The 18,107-nt window shown below is 37.2% G+C and overlaps 3 protein-coding genes across 5 annotated transcripts; all 3 read left to right on the top strand.

Moving 5' to 3' along the window:
• The first annotated feature begins 3,278 nt into the window (after window positions 1-3,278).
• On the top strand, window positions 3,279-4,355 carry LOC110944323. Its single transcript, XM_022185984.1, has one exon. The coding sequence runs from the start codon at window positions 3,279-3,281 to the stop codon at window positions 4,353-4,355; it is 1,077 nt and encodes a 358-aa protein (XP_022041676.1).
• Window positions 4,356-7,492: 3,137 nt separating this feature from the next.
• Window positions 7,493-11,252, top strand: LOC110864530 (ribose-phosphate pyrophosphokinase 1). Its single transcript, XM_022113619.2, has 8 exons — window positions 7,493-7,724; window positions 9,125-9,283; window positions 9,541-9,789; window positions 9,883-10,026; window positions 10,107-10,274; window positions 10,491-10,560; window positions 10,704-10,785; window positions 10,864-11,252. Exons 1-8 carry the CDS (start codon window positions 7,593-7,595, stop codon window positions 11,042-11,044), a joined length of 1,185 nt encoding a protein of 394 aa, XP_021969311.1. The 5' UTR covers window positions 7,493-7,592; the 3' UTR covers window positions 11,045-11,252.
• Window positions 11,253-12,541: 1,289 nt separating this feature from the next.
• LOC110864531 (tobamovirus multiplication protein 2A) lies at window positions 12,542-17,344 on the top strand. 3 transcript variants are annotated; one of them, XM_022113621.2, is made up of 7 exons: window positions 12,542-12,659; window positions 13,678-13,942; window positions 15,378-15,477; window positions 16,064-16,144; window positions 16,222-16,326; window positions 16,402-16,614; window positions 17,084-17,344. In XM_022113621.2, the coding sequence occupies exons 2-7, from the start codon at window positions 13,710-13,712 to the stop codon at window positions 17,189-17,191; spliced, it is 840 nt and encodes a 279-aa protein (XP_021969313.1). In that variant the 5' UTR covers window positions 12,542-12,659; window positions 13,678-13,709; the 3' UTR covers window positions 17,192-17,344. The 3 variants fall into 3 exon arrangements, with proteins under 3 accessions (XP_021969313.1, XP_021969312.1, XP_021969315.1); XM_022113620.2 differs by having other exon boundaries at window positions 12,556-12,655; XM_022113623.2 differs by having other exon boundaries at window positions 12,574-12,651.
• The last annotated feature ends 763 nt before the right edge of the window (window positions 17,345-18,107 follow it).

Here is an 18,107-nt window from a genome sequence, read left to right on the forward strand (position 1 = left end):
CCACCCCTCCAAACATACTTCATTCAAACTCTCTGATCCACTTCTCGATCTACCACTACCAAATGCGAACGTCACCCAAACTCACATATTTGTCTCCCACCTTCACCCCGATCTTCTTATCTGACTCATAAAAAAGGTCCATGAATCTTCAGCCAACCTAAACCTCTTAAACGGCGCCTCCAAGTTTCGAGCATGTACCCCCTGGCACCACCATCTCCTATACCAAAAGCCTGAATTTGATTGAACTCGAACTAGAAGGCATGTTAAATCTAAAGCCGACTGATGTAACCTAGAAATCGATTGTAGATGCACATCAGGCATGTTTAACTCTTCAATTATCTTATTTAGATCCAGTCATTATAAAATTTCTCATGAAAAAGATTAAACTTGAAAAACCCTTTGCCAATGATGTTCTGTAATTAATGGTTGTTGACTTGTTGTATTTGTCAAAGTTAGCATATTTTCTTAAGCAATTTGTGGAATTTGTAAATGACAATTTGACTTTTGAGGTCTGAATTGAAGATCCAAAGCCTTTTAAAAACAAGGGATGGTCGAAAGCGGTGGCTGGCAGTGGTGACGGAGTTTTTGGCGGCGATTCTGGAACCCGACAACCTCGAGCCGCAATGGTGTCTTTGTTGCAGACGTGTAGAATGGTGTCGGGGAGTTTTTGGACGCAGGTGTTGCAGTCGGTGTTGGAGAGGTAGCCACGGCACTGGTAGAGGCCGGTGATGGAGGTGGTGGTGGGTTGGTCGGTTGTTCCGGCACTGGTAGAGGCCGGTGATAGAGGTGGAGACCGGAGGTGATGGTGGTGGTGGTACCAGAGAGAAAGAGAAGGGATGATCTGTTATTTACATACATATATATATATATTATATGTTTTAATAAGAAATGGGTCCTACAAAGATATATTATATATGTTTTAATAAGAAGGGTATTTTAGTCATTTAACACTCATTTAACACCAAAAACTAACCTTCATCCGTGCCAGGGACTATCCGGGAACAAAAATTGAAAACTTGGGGACTATTCAGGTAATTTTAGAAAGTTGGGGACTATAGGTGAAAAAAGGCGAAACCACAGGGACTATCCGGGCATTTTTCTCAAAAGAAAAAAAAAATTATACTAAAAAAAAGAGTGATTTTTTTTATTCAAACTCCTAAGTAATAAAACGAATATATAATGAAAATAATCAGGTGTTGCAGTACACAAACTAACAAATTACACCACAAATGGTAATTTAGTAACTTATAAAAGTTGAGACAAATGGTTCCTTCTAGAGCCATAAGATCCTTTTAGCTAGCATATAACCTGCATATGATTTATTATTAACAATAATTCACTTGTTTTGCACATAACTTCGTATCTAAAAATGCAGATAAAAACCGTAATGAATAGTTTAGTTTGTACTTTGTAGTTTACAACGAAAACTAGCTGTATAAAATCTGACCGAACCGGTGTTCAAATATCATCAAAACTAAACTTACCCTTTTACAATTATATATGAAAAATCCTATACAAGTGAAAACTGGGTGATACAAAAGATCCTAAAACTAAGGCTGCAAACGAACACGTGTTCGTTTGTTAAGGAAGTTGTTCACGAACTATTCATGAACACTTACCGAACGAGATTTTCTATTCGTGTTCGTTCGTTAAGTAAATGAACGTGTTCGTGTTTGTTTGTCAATTTTAGATATCGAACGTATATGACCGTTCATGAACACAAACTAATGTTCATGAACACAAACAAGCGTTCATGAACACAAACGAGCATTCATGAACAACAGTGATACTTATTAAATATTTTATTTGTTAAAACTGTGAATATTTAAATCAAATATAAAAATAAAAAACACTAGTGAACTATCGAATACAAATGAACACGTTACCAAACGTTCACGAACATAAATGAATAAACGCAGCCTTTGTTCATATTCGTTCATTTAAATAAACGAACTTTCAGCCGAACAGTTCATGAACTGTTCACTGAAAGTTCAGTTCGCTTCCAGCTCTACCAAAACTTAACTACTTTTTTTACAATTATAATTATATGTTATTTGAATAAATTACTTTAGTGGTTTTAACCACTTGAGTCCAAAATCAAAAAGTTTAACGCTCTAAGTCCCTGACCGCTCATTTTATAACGTTTTGAGTCCAATTTTGTTCATTTTATAACGTTTTGAGTCCAATTTTGTTATAAAAATTGGAATCAAAAGGTAATTGAACTCATAAGTAGGGTTGGCAATAGATATCTGTATAAGACACGATTACACTTGTTTATTGAAAAAGTTCACTACTTGGTTTTTCTTTTTTAAAAATAAATATAATTAGGAGGCTACAATCTATCATTTCTTCTCCTTGGTACATAAAACATACAACTGTGTTATAGACATGAGATATAAAGTAGTTAAACAAGTTGTATTCATGTTTAATACTTACGTTATTCGCGTCGTCGGAGACCTGTTAAACCCAATAAGACACGATTTGCTAGCCCTACTCATAAGGACTCAAATAGTTATTAAAAAAGCATCTAGGCAGGGCCGGCCCTGAGAATTCATGTACCCTGTTCGAGCTCGAAAAAACGTGCTCTTAGGCCTTAACGAAATTGGGTATTGAGCTCATTAAAGGTTTAAACATAATGATAATGGGCTAGTAACGAATCTAAACCATAAAAATAGTTTTGTAAGTGGGCCAATGTTGGTGTTTGTATTAGTATACCATATTAATTTATTTATTTTTACATTTACATATCGGATTTTTTTCTAAAATAACGTGCCCTTCGAAATATCAGGCCCTGACCGGTGGTCCTTCCCGCCCACCCTAAAGTTGTGTTCCCGAGTTAAGTTAAGGGGAGAAAAGAAATGATTCTCTCATTTTCTTTTCTCTTCTCTCCGTTTCTTTCCAAATTGGAAAGATTAAATTTAGGCAAAAAAACCTCTCATTTTCTCTTCTCTTCTCTCCTTTAATATAACTTTGGAATACAACTAAAAATTATTTCTTTCTAAATCTTTTCTTTTCTCTCATTTAATGAAACTCAGTAACACAGTGTAAAGGCCGCCCATGCGTCTAGAAAACGTGCTGGATTCAAATCAAATAGTTAAAACCACTAAAAAAATGTAATTTACTCGTATTAATTTATACGACAAAAATCCTTCACCTTCAAGGCTTCCTTCCAATCACAGTCACTGCTTCTTCTTCCCTTTATCCGATAATCCAAAAAGCACCAAACTTTGTTGAACATCAAAGGTGGATCTTTCTTCAATCTTGATCTTGTAACCACCATGAAAGTATCTCTAAAACTCGAAGATCAAACCCAAACCCATAACCCTATCCACTTCAAAGCCAAAATCCCCATCGCCGTCTTCGGAATCCCCTTCCTCTCCGGCTTCTCCGCCACCCACCACCACCCCTCTCCGTCCTCCGACACCCTCTCCCTCTCCCTCCGCACCCACTTCCCCTCCGGCCCCTCCCTCAAACTCTCCTACACCACCCCCACCTCCACAACCACCCCCACCACCGCCACCACCACGGCAGCACCTTTCACACTCACTCTCAAATCAGGCATCAGTCTTTTCGGCTCCCCCAACAATTCCCCCCTAATCATCTCCGCCAATTTCTCCTTTTCCCCTCAAAACCCTAACCCTAACCCTAATTTCGTTCTCCAATTCAAACCCCAGTTGGGCTCATTCTCGCTTCGTAAATCGATTACCTCCACTGTTTCCAACACTAAGAAGAAGATCAATGGTGGGAATGGTGAGAATGCAAATTCGTATGGATTTGTGCCGTTGGATCGGCCGAACATATGGAAAGATTTGACGGTGGAATCGGGCGGAAAAGATTCGATCTTGTCGGGTTTTTTGGTGTCGGCGGATACCGAATTGCCCGTAACTAAACGGGTTAAGGTGAATTTACGATGGGGTGTGAGCGTTCCAAACGACGATAAGCAATTGTCATATTTGCCGTATTTACGGGTGAATAAGATTAAGGTTGAGAGGGTTGAATTTGATGATGTGAAGGAAGAAAATGTGGATCAAAAGATGGGGATTGAGGGGGAGTTTGAGATGTTGAAGGGTATGTGTTCTTGGATGAGTAGAGAGTTGAGTGATTTACGGAGGGATAACCGAGAGATGAGACGTACGTTGGAGGATGTTAAGTCGCTGCAGCCGTTAAGAAATCATAATGGATACAATGCGGGTAGTGGGAAGAGCAAGAAGGCGGCGGTTGAAAATTCGGACGGGTTTGAGCAGTGGAGGGCGAAGAAGGCAAATGCGCAGAAAGAAACGAAGCAGAATGCCGGTTCGTGTGATGTGGAGAATGAACTGCAGAAAGCGATCAAGGCTGCATCGTCGTCGCAATGAGGTTTAGAAATTAGAATACATGTTTGTTTTCATATATCTTATGATGATTGAGCTTTTTGTTATTAGGTGTTTATTGTATATAATTTTTCATGCTTATTGATGGTTTCTTAATAAGAATTAAACCTGCATCGAAGTAAACCAACTGATTTTGATCGAACTTAAAATAGCAACTGCCTCTTAAGCGGTCTAATGTTCGTTCTAATGCTATGCTTCTGTTTGGTCATCTGCCTCGACTCGGTCTGGCCCAGTTTTTTACCATGTACAACCCTAGACGTGAAGACCAACAATCGTCCTTAGTATTTTTTTAGCTGTAAATAGTATTTTGCAAGACACGAGCTACACCGCTCAGTAAGTTTTGTTTTGGAAATTTCACTATTTTTGCAATTAGCTGCTTAATCAAATGAATAAAAGGCGCTTAACATGTATCATAATGGAAAGCAACAAAGCGTTTTTCGGTTGCCACTGTTATAATATAATGTGTTTGATGCATCATTATATACTTGTGTACCGAAATAATTACAATAGTGAATCAAACGTGTGCGTTAAAACAAGTTACAACAATGATCAAACGCGTAAGTGTTTGACCCACTGTAATATACTTCTACATCAAAACTCATTATGTGGCGAATCAGTTTTTGCGAAGTCTTAACACACTGGTATAAACTTGTGTGAGAACATGTTACAACAATGCACCAAATCGGCAAAATTTGATGCACTGATTATAATGTTTGACTCGCCGTTATAAACATGTGTGTCAAAAGTCATTACAACAATCTATTAAAATTACAAAGTTTGACGCACTATTGTGATGATTTTGACGCACAAACCATTATTTTGCCTGTGGCGTTGTCTTTTGTTTTGTTTTGACGTCCTTATAATGTGGTTTGATGAATTCTGATAATCAATAATATTTTTAAAATGTTTTCATAGTTACGCTTTCTAAGCAAAGTATAATACTCGTATCGAATTACCAAAAACATAAAATTCTGGATTATATTATATATTTTTTAAAAGTATTAGATATATTAAATATATTTAAATTGATATAATAAGTATTCTTTATTTAAATATTAACAAAAGGTTAAAGTATAGAAAGTTATAATCTTTAGATTTAATTTTTTTCCATACATATTGTTTCTTTTAACGACGAATACATACATTTTCTAAAATCTACTCTTATAATTCACGAACTACTTTAACAAAATTAAACACCTGCCATCACACTAGTAGAAGAAACCATTTGTCTATGCATATTATTTTTTTTTAACGGCAAAGAACGACGTGCCAACCACGGTGACACCGGGCACTGTAGCCAAAGTCGACTACTCGACCTCCGCCAGCCCCTTGGCTCTCCCAGATGCGCGGAAACCCGACATCCACCCGCCCGAAGGCATGACAGTGGAATAATCGGTAAAACCTCGCCTCTCATCCAAGACGAACCGGCACCACCCGTATCCGCCCTTCACCTGGATGCTACAGAGAATAATAGGAAGAGTGAAAGTCAAACCTGGATCACAAGAAACATCAATTTTTTTCCTCCAACCACCCCACCACTATCACATTGAAATCTATGCATATTATTTAACATGCACTTTCTAGTTCCCACAAAATAAAATACCACTATATACAAAGACTATAACATTAAAACTAAAAACATTTAAAAATTTAAAAAGTAACCTTTATAAAAGATAAATTGCAAGGCACAACAAATTCTATCCACAAACAAATCTCATCCTCAATTTGGTATTTTCCACCTTCAAGTGGGGAATCAATGACTCATATCATATACAAAATAAACAAAATCATATCTCCTATTGTACATATACAAATTATTATGATAACTATGTTACTAAAAATGTTTTTGACGTGTGTTTTAACAAATTATTATGATAACTACGTTACTAAAAATGTTTTTGACGTGTGTTTTAAAGTAACCGTTATTATTTCAATAATTAATAATTTGATTCTTGAATTAATTATGATAACTATGTTACTAAAAATGTTTTGACGTGTGTTTTAATAAATTATTATGATAACTACGTTACTAAAAATGTTTTTGACGTGTGTTTTAAAGTAACCAGTGGTTGGGGGCCAGTTTGTCCTCCTAGAGGTCACCGGTTCGAATCCCGCTTGTGGCGAAAGGGGGTAGGACACCCGTGCGCAATGATGGTGAAAAACCTACCGAGGAGGGTTTGATCCTGAGCGTCACTCCGGTTTTCATCCGGCTGTTACTCTAGCGAGGCAACTCGTGTAGAGGCAGTACGGTTTCCGGAGGAAAGCCTTCGACCCAAGACTGGCTAACCCAGCGCTGGCCTTGCTATCTGGGCCCACGTTCTTGGCGAGGGTCCGCGATTTGCGGATGTGACAATGGTCACCATTAAGAAGTTCACCTTTCAAAAAAAAATTTTGATTCGTGTATTAATTATGATAACTATGTTACTAAAAATGTTTTGACGTGTGTTTTAAAGTAACTGTTGATGGTTAATAACTAGTCGTTGCCCCCCCCCCCCGCGTGCGCACGCGCGTTGTAGTGAGGGGGTGTAAAACCATGCTACCAACTTTGCAGTGAGGAAGTAAAACCATGCTAAGCAGCAACCAAACGACGACCAAAACTGGGAAAAAGCATAAAATAAAAACACGAATTGTCTAACATCAAATGGCTCATGTTACGAAGTCGAATTTATACCGACATGTGTTAAAAAGTTGAGAGGATAAAAAACTTGAAGAACCAAATGTGACTGCTAAAAACCATGCTAAGTAGCAACCGAATGATGAACAAATTCAAGAAAAACATAAAACAAAACTAACAAAAAAACACTCATTTAACTTTTGTGACAAATAGTAAAAGGACCAAAATTTTATTACAAAATAAAAATCTTTATATTTGCAAAAAGAAAAATACAAAAAAAAAAAGATAAAAATATCATTATTCATTCTAATCCTTGAATAGATAATGTTATGAATTAATATATAGATAATTTGATTCGTGCGTTAAAAAAAATATATATAACCATTAACCAATGGTTGGTTGAGGTTTGCTAACTTTTATTATGCCTTTTGGCCTTTTAATCCCTAAAGCGACGTCGTTTCAAAATGCCACCTGCGACTACATATATATAACAACAGATCACAAGCAGGCAGTTTCAGAACAAAGTATCACCATACAAAATAATATTGCATTTCATTTCATTAACCAGTCGTTATTCAAAACCCTAACCTCCGTTTCACGCAGCATCAATGGCGTCTCTGCTGCCGTCATCTCCGTCGTCATGCTCCACTTCTTCGTCGTCATCACTTCTCTACCCGCGCTCCTTCAGCCGTCGATTCATCCACCATTACTCACGTATCCCTGCATCTCATAACACCATCGTAACTTTACTTACTTTTCTCTTATTTATTTATTTATTTTTAAATTGAATTCCTGTTTTCTCGGAGTAAATGATGAATATAAATGGAGTGTTGTTGTAGTGACGTTTGTGTTTTGCTTTGCTTTGTTGATTATTGCAATTTGTTTTTGTTCATGTGTTGCTTGTTTATTCTCGTTTAGGTTTGATGATTTGGGACTTATTCGAGTGGTAACGGAAATGATGCATTTTTTTTTTTGTTTTATTTATATTTAAATTATTATTTTTTATGATTTGTTGTGTATTGACTGAATATCATATTGAGGAAACAAGCAAACATACACAATTGCAGAAAAATAATGAACATGATAATATAACGTGGTTCGGTCAAGGTGGCTTATGCCTGCCTACGGGTTTGCAACTAAGGTTTATCTTTTATTAGATGCTCAAAGAATTCAGTTATATCATGAGTATGTATAAGACTAGAATACGGTTTATTACCATAGTTGTTAAAAGCCATCGCCTTTTGCGCCTCGGCCCGATTTCCAGGCGAGGCGAGACAATTGCGCCTTAAGTCAAGGCAATTGCACTTTAAGTCTTCAGGTGATGGTTTAGGCGCAGATTCCGACGAGACTCCTAGATCCGGAGAATTTCCGGCCAAATTCTCTAAATTCCGACAAAATTCCACCTAGATTACTAGTTTTATCTAATGAAAACTACTTTTCTATACTAATATTTTATAACTTTCGGTACTAAATAGATGATAGTAAATAATATATAATATCTTTAGTTTATTTTATTTGAAGAATAATGTTAATTTTCTAATACATAAAATATTTTTAATTTTTTTTCATTGAGCGCTTTACTTTTCACAGGCCCTCGCTTTTTTTGCGCCTAGGCCCCAGGCGAGGACTATGCACCTTGAGTGCGCCTAGTGCCTTTAATAACTATGTTTATTACATAGTCAACAAGAAACAGATATGAGCTTAAATCAAGTTTAATGAAACCGGCACCTTCTCTTTTGTTCTCTTTGTCGATCACTCAAGCCCAAACAAAGGCTTTTACTAACACAACAGTTAAGAACAACTTGTTATGTCAAATTATTGTTTAGAATTTTCAATTTTTTTTCGTGAAAATTAGTGAACCGCTGGGATTTGAAATAATCGAGATTAAAGCTCCACCTGTTTGATTTGTTCTTCAGATTGTTTTGCAATAATATTGAATGTATATATGATGATTGATGAAGGACAGGGCCTATAGATACCTTGCACTGTGTAACAGATAATCCTTACTAATATCAAATCATTAATATACTTTGAGGTTTGCGTGTTGTTTGTTAGAAATGTAGAGGTGATATGTTTTGTATTTGGAATAATGTGGTGTATGAGGTTAAGAGATTGATTGAGATTTTTTTGTATGTTATAGAGGTGTGAGATTAGCAAATCGTTGAGCGGGAAGCCGTTGGTACCGATTATTAACGACGGGGTGCTGCCGAACTTCATGCAAGCAGGACGCATGAACAATACTGTTATTAATGGAAGGCTTAAGATTTTCTCTGGCACTGCAAATTCTGAACTTTCTCAGGTATTCTACATTTTTATTCATTTTGACACATACACGCGTATACATACGGATATATGCTAATTTCCATGATTTAATGGTATGGCTACTCAAAATGTGACAATAAAATACTAAATTAGCCATGAAGTGTCATGTTACATGTGACATTGCAGGCTATGTAACCATCAAAGAAGCCCAAAGATATCATGACACATGACATGTTCCTTGATTTGTTTTTGCTTAAGTCTGTTATATTTTCTCATGTTTCTATTTCGTTTTAGGAAATTGCGAGGTACATGGGTCTTGATCTTGGAATGATCAAAATAAAACGGTTTGCAGATGGTGAAATTTACGTTCAGCTGCAAGAGAGCGTGCGAGGGTGTGACGTGTATCTTGTGCAGCCTACCAGCCCTCCTGCTAACGAAAATCTGATGGAGCTTCTAGTGATGATCGATGCGTGCCGAAGAGCATCAGCCAAAAACATCACAGCCGTCATCCCTTACTTCGGCTACGCTAGAGCCGATAGAAAAGTGAACCCAATTTTCCTTTAATAGTATACAAAATTACAAATCCACGTATATATATGTATTTATGTTTTGCTGACATGTTTTCGATTGATTCAGACACAAGGGCGTGAATCTATTGCCGCCAAACTCGTAGCAAACCTTATAACCGAAGCAGGTGCAGATCGTGTTCTTGCTTGTGATCTTCATTCCGGGCAATCAATGGGTTACTTCGATATTCCAGTGGACCATGTGTACTGTCAGGTAATATTCAACTTCTTCGTATGTTTAGAAACTTGTTCAACTTATTTGCTGATAACGACCCGTTTATTTTGTTCCACAAGCCTGTTATTCTCGATTACCTTGCCAGCAAGTCAATTTGCTCCAATGATTTGGTAGTGGTGTCGCCTGATGTCGGTGGAGTTGCTAGAGCGCGCGCTTTTGCCAAAAAGTTATCCGATGCCCCTTTGGCCATTGTTGACAAAAGACGCCATGGACACAACGTAGCTGAGGTAGTTATAATCTACGACCACATATATTCAATCTTGAGTAAAATGCCATTTTCGTCCCCTGAATTGCCATTTGGATCCAGATGCAGAATAACAAACCCTTGGATGAAAGTTGCTAAACTGGCCAAACCTAAGGGGCAAAAATGGCATTTTACTCTTAAATCTTTATCTAACTATCTATCATCTGTTATGATTTATCCAATGAACATATAATTTCAGGTAATGAATCTGATCGGTGATGTCAAAGGAAAGGTCGCTGTGATGTTGGATGATATGATTGATACTGCTGGTGAGTCATCTAATATGTAATATATATATATATATATATATATATATATATATATATATATATATATATATATATATATATATGTATATATGTATCACTTGTATCTTGTATAACAGTTTTTTATATTGTATGTTATTTTTCAGGAACTATATCTAAAGGTGCAGCTCTGCTTCATGAAGAGGGAGCTAGGGAAGTCTATGCTTGTTGCACTCATGGTGTATTCAGGTGAATCATATGTTATTTTATTTTATTTGCAACTTTTTATTAAAGTTGAATAATATATTTGAATCTTTATGATTACAGTCCCCCTGCGATTGAGAGGTTGTCGAGCGGTTTGTTCCAAGAAGTGATTGTTACAAACACGATCCCGTTAAAGGAACAGCATTACTTCCCACAGCTAACTGTTCTGTCAGTAGCAAATCTTTTGGGGGAGACCATTTGGCGTGTTCATGATGACAGCTCTGTAAGTAGCATCTTTACATGAGCTTCGAGAATACCTATAGACACAAACAAAACTGGAGCTGGCGTTCGTTTTTGGTTTTGAAATAGATTATTTTCGGGATAAGTGGGCCTTGTGTTACGTTGATGCTTACTTATAACCTGATTGGGTTGGTCATTTTTGCCGTTTTGGCTGCGTATTTCATGGAAATGCTCTTGGTTGAGTTGAAATCGGCTTTCACTTTTTGTGTCTCGTTTTTTATTGTCTTTACAAGTGGGACAAAAGGCCTGAACTTGTTTTAATTGTATAAAAGGATAAGTTAAGTTACAAAACTCAGTGGTCTTAGAGAGATACAACAACCGAAGAAAAAACCTGTTATATTATTATGTAAGTCATAAGTCATGTATAAGATTTACAAGTTATGAAGAACGGTTGCATTGTTATTGTTAATAAATAATAAGGGACATGTTTAGCTCTCAAAATAATCATGTTTGGTTTGAAAATAAGTTGGAATGTTGTGATCGTACCGACGATTGTGGCAGTCGTGGTTGGGTTGACACATATTTCTGTGGAATGGAGAAAACAAGAACCTCGCAGTCAGACGATAAAGTTAAAGCTTTGCCTAGTTTCTTTTTGGCCACAAAAACACCATTGAGGTGTATGTTTGAGCTCACTTCAATTATGACGAGCTTCTTTCCGAGCACTTGTTGCTCATTTTGAGCCATTAACATGATGGATCAAGCCAAAAGATAATGTTGCATGCTTTCCTAATGAAATCTCACATATCTACAGAAAAGTAACCAAACTGCATACCGTTGTGGGTGTGGAAGCCTTGCCACACTGGAGTGGCGCGGGGCGTCTCTGCAGCCAGACTTGTGGGCATGGGGCGAGAAGTTTGTGATGTTGGTTGCTGGAAAATGAAGGCTGCAAGAGGGAGAGAAGAAGGGGGTGTGGTAACCACATGGGGCGCTATTCAAAGAAGTTGAACGATGGTTGCTTATGTGGCGTCTATGTGGCACCACTTTTTGTCCCCTTGAAGGCTTGAAGCCCCAATAAAGCCCCCATAACATATAGTCTTAAACTAGTTCTAATGCCATACACAAGTGATCAAACCGATACGCGTTGTAATGTAATAAGAGACAAACTATGTAATATCATCATACTTGAATACATTTACTAGTATCGCTCAACCAGTTATTAAGTAAATCAAACTCAAGCTTAAAAAGTTGAGAAACTTTCGATTAGGTCAGACTATATGCACACCACTAACATATTAATTGCACACTACCGACATATCATACAAGCCATATGAGGAGTTATACAACGCCATATGGGTGTTATACTGACTCACCGTACATGGCATAATGTTTATACATGCCCGTCGTACCATATTACACTGACAAATAAGCGACTGATGTGACAAAGCACTACTCTTTTGGTTTTGTGCCAAACATGCAACAAAAATAAAGTGGACATAAAAACTTTGATGTGAGCAAATAATCAAAGGACTATAAATGTAACATAAGTTGTGAGTTTCATTTTGGCGGTGTCATTATCCCATTTAATAATTTCCCAATTCGGATAATAAATACAAATAGGGCTGAACCAAATTCTGAATTTTCGCCATTATCATATCATTCATTCCTACCTGTGTAAGTAAGTACCTCTAATCTCCTCATAAACAAGAATTCAAACACGGTTAGAGCTTAATTTCATTGCGTTTTCCTTCAATTAATCGAAAAAAAGTCACCAATTGAATATAGATTCATGATAATCATAGCAACATGAAGAGTTTAATTCGATTTTATTAACATACTAAAGTCAACTGATGAACAACAATTTATTTATTTATTTTTTGTTGATTTTGTTTTGTTAAAATTGGATTTTTGTGTTCTGTTTGTTAAGAAATATACGTGTTCACAAACTTTTCATCATGAACACTTGCCAAACGTGATTTTATGTTTGTCTTCCTTTGTTAAGGTAGTGTTTGCGTTTGTTTGTTAATTTTAGGTGACGAACGAAAACAAACGTTGGTTAACACAAACTAATGTTCATGACACATATGGAAACAAACGAACACAAACAAGCGTTCATGAACATAATATATAATACACTGACACTTATTAAATTTTTTATTTGTCGAAATTTTGAAGTATGTAAATAAAATATAAAAACTAAAAACACTAATGAACTATCGAACATACACGAACACGTTCACGAACATAAATGAACAAACACAGCCTCAGTTCATGTTCGTTCATTTAACTAAACGAACAAAATTTCTTGTCCGTGTTCGTTTGTTTAATAAATGAACGAACACAAACGAACTTCCCGCTGAACGGTTCTCGAACTGTTTGCTGAACGTTTGGTTCGTTTGCAGCCCGATAAGTAAGTATAAATAAATAATCTTGTACTTGTAATGTCACTTCACGACAATCCTGGTTGCAGCCAGTGGACGTAAGTCAGCTTAGACCTAACACCGAACCACGTAGGGTGTTCTTTACTGTATGTAGTTTATTTGTGTGTGTGTGTTTGCAACTCGATCATTAAATAGATTTTGTAGTGTTGGTGTTTGTCAAATTTGCAATTAGTGATGTATTTTTATCATAGTAAAAGTAATTCTAGTATCTTCATTCTTGTAGCATCTAACCTATTTTCTTGTTATGTGACATTTGCAGTTTGAGCTACCTCAGGGGGAAATAATACAAGGATGGCTTGTAAGGGGTTTTTGGAATGCCTGTTGAAGCTACTAAACTTCTTATTGACTCTTTCGGGTTTAGCGATGGTGGGCTATGGGATATACTTGTTTGTTATGTACAAAAACGCAACTGATGATGCCGATATTGTACGACCAAACGAAGAAATGACACAATTTGGACGTCCTATGCTAATGGCTGTGTCATTGTCTAGCAACGACTTTTACGATCACTTGCCTACTGCTTGGTAACTTGCCTCATCTACCTTATGTTAGGAGACTAGCCCCTCCTAGATTGGGCCGACTATCTACCTTTAATTCCATTTTTATTTATCTTAATTACGGGCTCTATCATCGTGCTAAACAAGACATGAGCTGAGATTGAGTTCGAGCTCTCTTAGTTAAATAAGTTGAACTCACGGATCTACTTGTTTACATCATAGTTGTCAACGGCACCAGGCGTACTCAAGGCGCAAAGGGTGAGCCTTGAGCCTAGGTGCAAGGCGATTATTAAGCGAGGGCCTAAGATAAGCTAGTCGCAACCAATTTTCGGGGTTTTAGACATGTTTTAGGCTTGTTTAGGGGTAGTTTAGGCTTGTTTAGGGGTAGTTTAGGCGTGTTTCAGACCAGTTTCCCAGAATTTGCAGAATTCTGCTAGAGTTTACAGAATTCTGCAAGGCGTTTTCCCTGCGTCTCATCTAAGGGCCTAGCCACACGCCCGAAGGGCTTCTGACAAAATGGGTTTACACCAGTTAGTGCCTTGTTGATTTTTCTCGCATGAACAAACACCACCCATCTCAGCTATCGTATCCATATTTCCCCAGTTTGTTTCCTGAGACACTGTTTGTATTACATCCATATGCATATGCTCTGCATTGGCATTTTGTCCGCATTTAGACAACACACATATTGTTTGTTTGCCAGTAATTGGTGTAAACAAGCTGGGCAGAGCCCAAGCCTTCCACTACCCGAGCTCGGCTCGTCATGTTTTTCAGAAGCTCGAGCTCGGCTCGGTTTGAGTCTACTTATATAAGCTCGAGCGCAGCTCGCGAGTAAAACCCAAAGCTCGAGCTCGGCTCGACTCCGCTCGAGCTATTTTGAGAACAATCTCAAACGAGCTAAAAGCTCAGCTGGAGCTCGCTTCGATATCGTTTACTATTAGTCTATTACAAAGTATCCTATGGGCCTACGTTGAAACCGACTTGGGCTTTTTAGAATTGGGTTATAATTATCATTATCATTATTATATTATATATAAAAAGCCTAAACGAGCTTTGAATTTCAGGCTCGAGCTCGGGCTTGATAACCAAACGAGTTGTATATCAGGCTCAGACTCGGGCTCGGCTCGTTCGAGCTTGTAACCAAGCCGATCACGAGTAGCTCTTGAGCCTCTGGGCTTGTTTACACCCTAAATGCATTTTAAAACAATAACAAGTAGTTTTCTGCATATTATCTTCAGAGCTATAGAATTTCCAGAAATAACTAACTGAGAACATGATATAGTTATTTTGTAGGCTATAAATTTGCAGGGTCCAGGTGTTACGGAAATGCGTAACTGAGACCTTTAGTATTATGAGCTCACTGTCAGTTGAACGTTCCTACTTAAACTTTCATAGCTTCCCCCCAATCCCGTTGACCCACATGAACTATTCAATTAGTAACCAATGCTGTTGTTGGGTGCAGGTTCATTTATCTTTTTATCGGCGTTGGTGCAATCCTCTTCGTCATATCTTGTTGCGGGTGCATCAGTGTAGCAACGCGCAACGGATGTTGCCTAACCTGTGTATCCTAGTTTTTATAAACCGTTTACATTTCTATACGCAAAGGCCGAGTATTGGTTTCCTCGTTGCAGGATCATTAAAATGTAATGCATTTGTCTTTTTAGAGTAAATTACAAAAATCGTCCTTTATGTATGTCAATTATTGCAAACTGTGTCCTTTATCTTCAATAATTACAGAAAACGTACTCGATGTTTGCATACCTTTGCAAGTTATGTCCTTTAGCCCTAACTCAGTTAATTTTTGTAGTTAAATCTGACCAAGTGGACCCCCATATGAGGGTATTTTTGTGGTTAAACCTGACCAAATGGACCCCACGTGAAAGTAAAATGACCAAAATACCCTCATGTGGGGTCCATTTGGTCAGATTTAACCATAAAAAATAATTGAGTTAGGGCTAAAGGACATAACTTGCAAGGGTTTGCAAACATCGAGTACATTTTCTGTAATTATTGAAGATAAAGAACACGGTTTGCAATAAGTGACATACATAAAGGACAATTTTTGTTATTTACTCGTCTTTTTAAGTAAAATTGCTATTATTATTATTTTTTCTTTTTGTGTTTGTTGGACTCCTTAAGAACCTGTAGTACTCTGTACTTTTGATATTATTAATCTTAGTCGAAGTGGGATGTGCTGCTTTCATCTTCTTCGACAAAAGCTGGCGATCAGTGAGTTCTCTGAGTTACACCTTCATTTCCGACATGTTTCGGATGCATCGTCTAATCAAATGTAAACATTTTTTCAGGATATCCCTATAGACAAAACCGGAGAATTCGACACAATATATCATTTCCTAAGGAAGAACTGGAATATCTGTAAATGGGTTGCACTTGGAGTTGTTATATTACAGGTAAGGAAACTTAACGAATATTATAGACAACAGTAAATGATTAATAATCGACAATGATTACTTGTGGATATGCAGGCTCTGGTATTTTTGTTAGCGTTAATGGTACGCGCTGCAAACGCACCAGCGGAATATGATAGTGATGACGAGTACATTAATGGTCCCAGACGGCAAAGACAACCTTTGATCATACGACAAGAAGTTCCAGCAACGGGTATTCCTGTTACTACAGGACCCCTTGATAGCCGTCCCAGCAGAAATGATGCTTGGAGTGCACGTATGAGAGAAAAGGTTCATCCTTTTTCTTTCCTATTTAATAAAAATCATAGTTGTTAATAGCGAATAGCGACAAATAGCGACAAGGGACCTATATGCTACATAGCGAATAGCGACAAATAGCGACCGCTATTTTAGATAAAGCGATACACTAGAAAAAGAATTTTGAAATTTTTTATATGTATATTATATCAAAATACCTTGGTATATATGCTATTTTACATGTATATTTAACAAAAACTTAGAAATCCAGCTATTTTATAGCTATATCTAATTGCTATTTAAATTTAAAAAAAAACTAACTGTCGCTATTCACGCTATTGGTCGCTATGACCCAAATAGCGACATTTGGTCGCTTCGCTACATAGCGCGCTATAGCGGTCGCTATAGCCGCTATTGACAACTATGATAAAAATGTCATTTTTTCTGACCCGTTATTAAATAAAACACAACTACTAAATTATTTTTGTTGGTATGATCCCAGTACGGGCTTGATACATCGGAGTTCACTTACAATCCGAATGACCCAAATAGGTATCAGCAAGGCACCACACCACCAACAGAAGAGAAGAGTCGATGTGCCATCATGTAAGCCAAACGACCGAAATATAGGGTGTGATATATTATTATATATGGATGTTGAGTAGAAAAACATGATTTGTTATTGTATAGTTTGTTTAAAACATAGATTGACAAGTGAGAAATTGAATTTATGTAATGTAATATATCTTAGTTTTTGAGCTCATTTGTGGAGTTAATAGTTTAAACAAAGAGTTAATTGCCCGGATGGTCTCTGTGGTTTCATGTTTTTTCACATTTAGTCCCCACCTTTTGAAAATTGCAGGTATGCTCCCTATGGTTTGTTATTTTGTTACTCGGATAGTCCCTGAGTATATGTCAGTTAGTTTGGAAATAGCAGGTATGCTCCCTATGGTTTGTCATTTTGTTACTCGGATAGTCCCCTGAGTAAATGTCAGGGGACTATCCGAGTAACAAAATGACAAACCATAGGGAGCATACCTGCTATTTCCAAAAGGTGGGGACTAAACGTGAAAAAACATGAAACCACAGGGACCATCTGAGCAATTAATTCTTTAAACAAATAAGGGGCCTATTTGAGACTGACTATTCAAGTGTGGATAAGTTTATATTTTGTTGCCCTCCTCCATCATGAGTTAGTTAACCTCTCACACCAGAAACCACCCTATGCTACCACTGCCACCGCCATGACTGTTGCCTGTTGTCAGCCGATGAGTTTGCCGATTTGCAATTTGAAGTTTACATATACTAATCATCTTTTGAGAAATTTATATAGTATGAATTTTGTAAGTTGGTAATGCTATATACTTTACCAAAGCATTATATTTTACATGTATAGACTTGTGATCACATGGAGATGGAGATGGAAATGGGGATAGGAGGGACGTAGAAGTATGGAGGTTGATATCACCTATCAAATAGCGTGTCTGCCTTTTTAGGGGTCAGGAAGCGTACAATAATGAAAGCTT

The sequence above is a fragment of the Helianthus annuus genome, chromosome 6, assembly GCF_002127325.2.
Source record: "Helianthus annuus cultivar XRQ/B chromosome 6, HanXRQr2.0-SUNRISE, whole genome shotgun sequence".
NCBI lineage: Eukaryota > Viridiplantae > Streptophyta > Magnoliopsida > Asterales > Asteraceae > Helianthus > Helianthus annuus.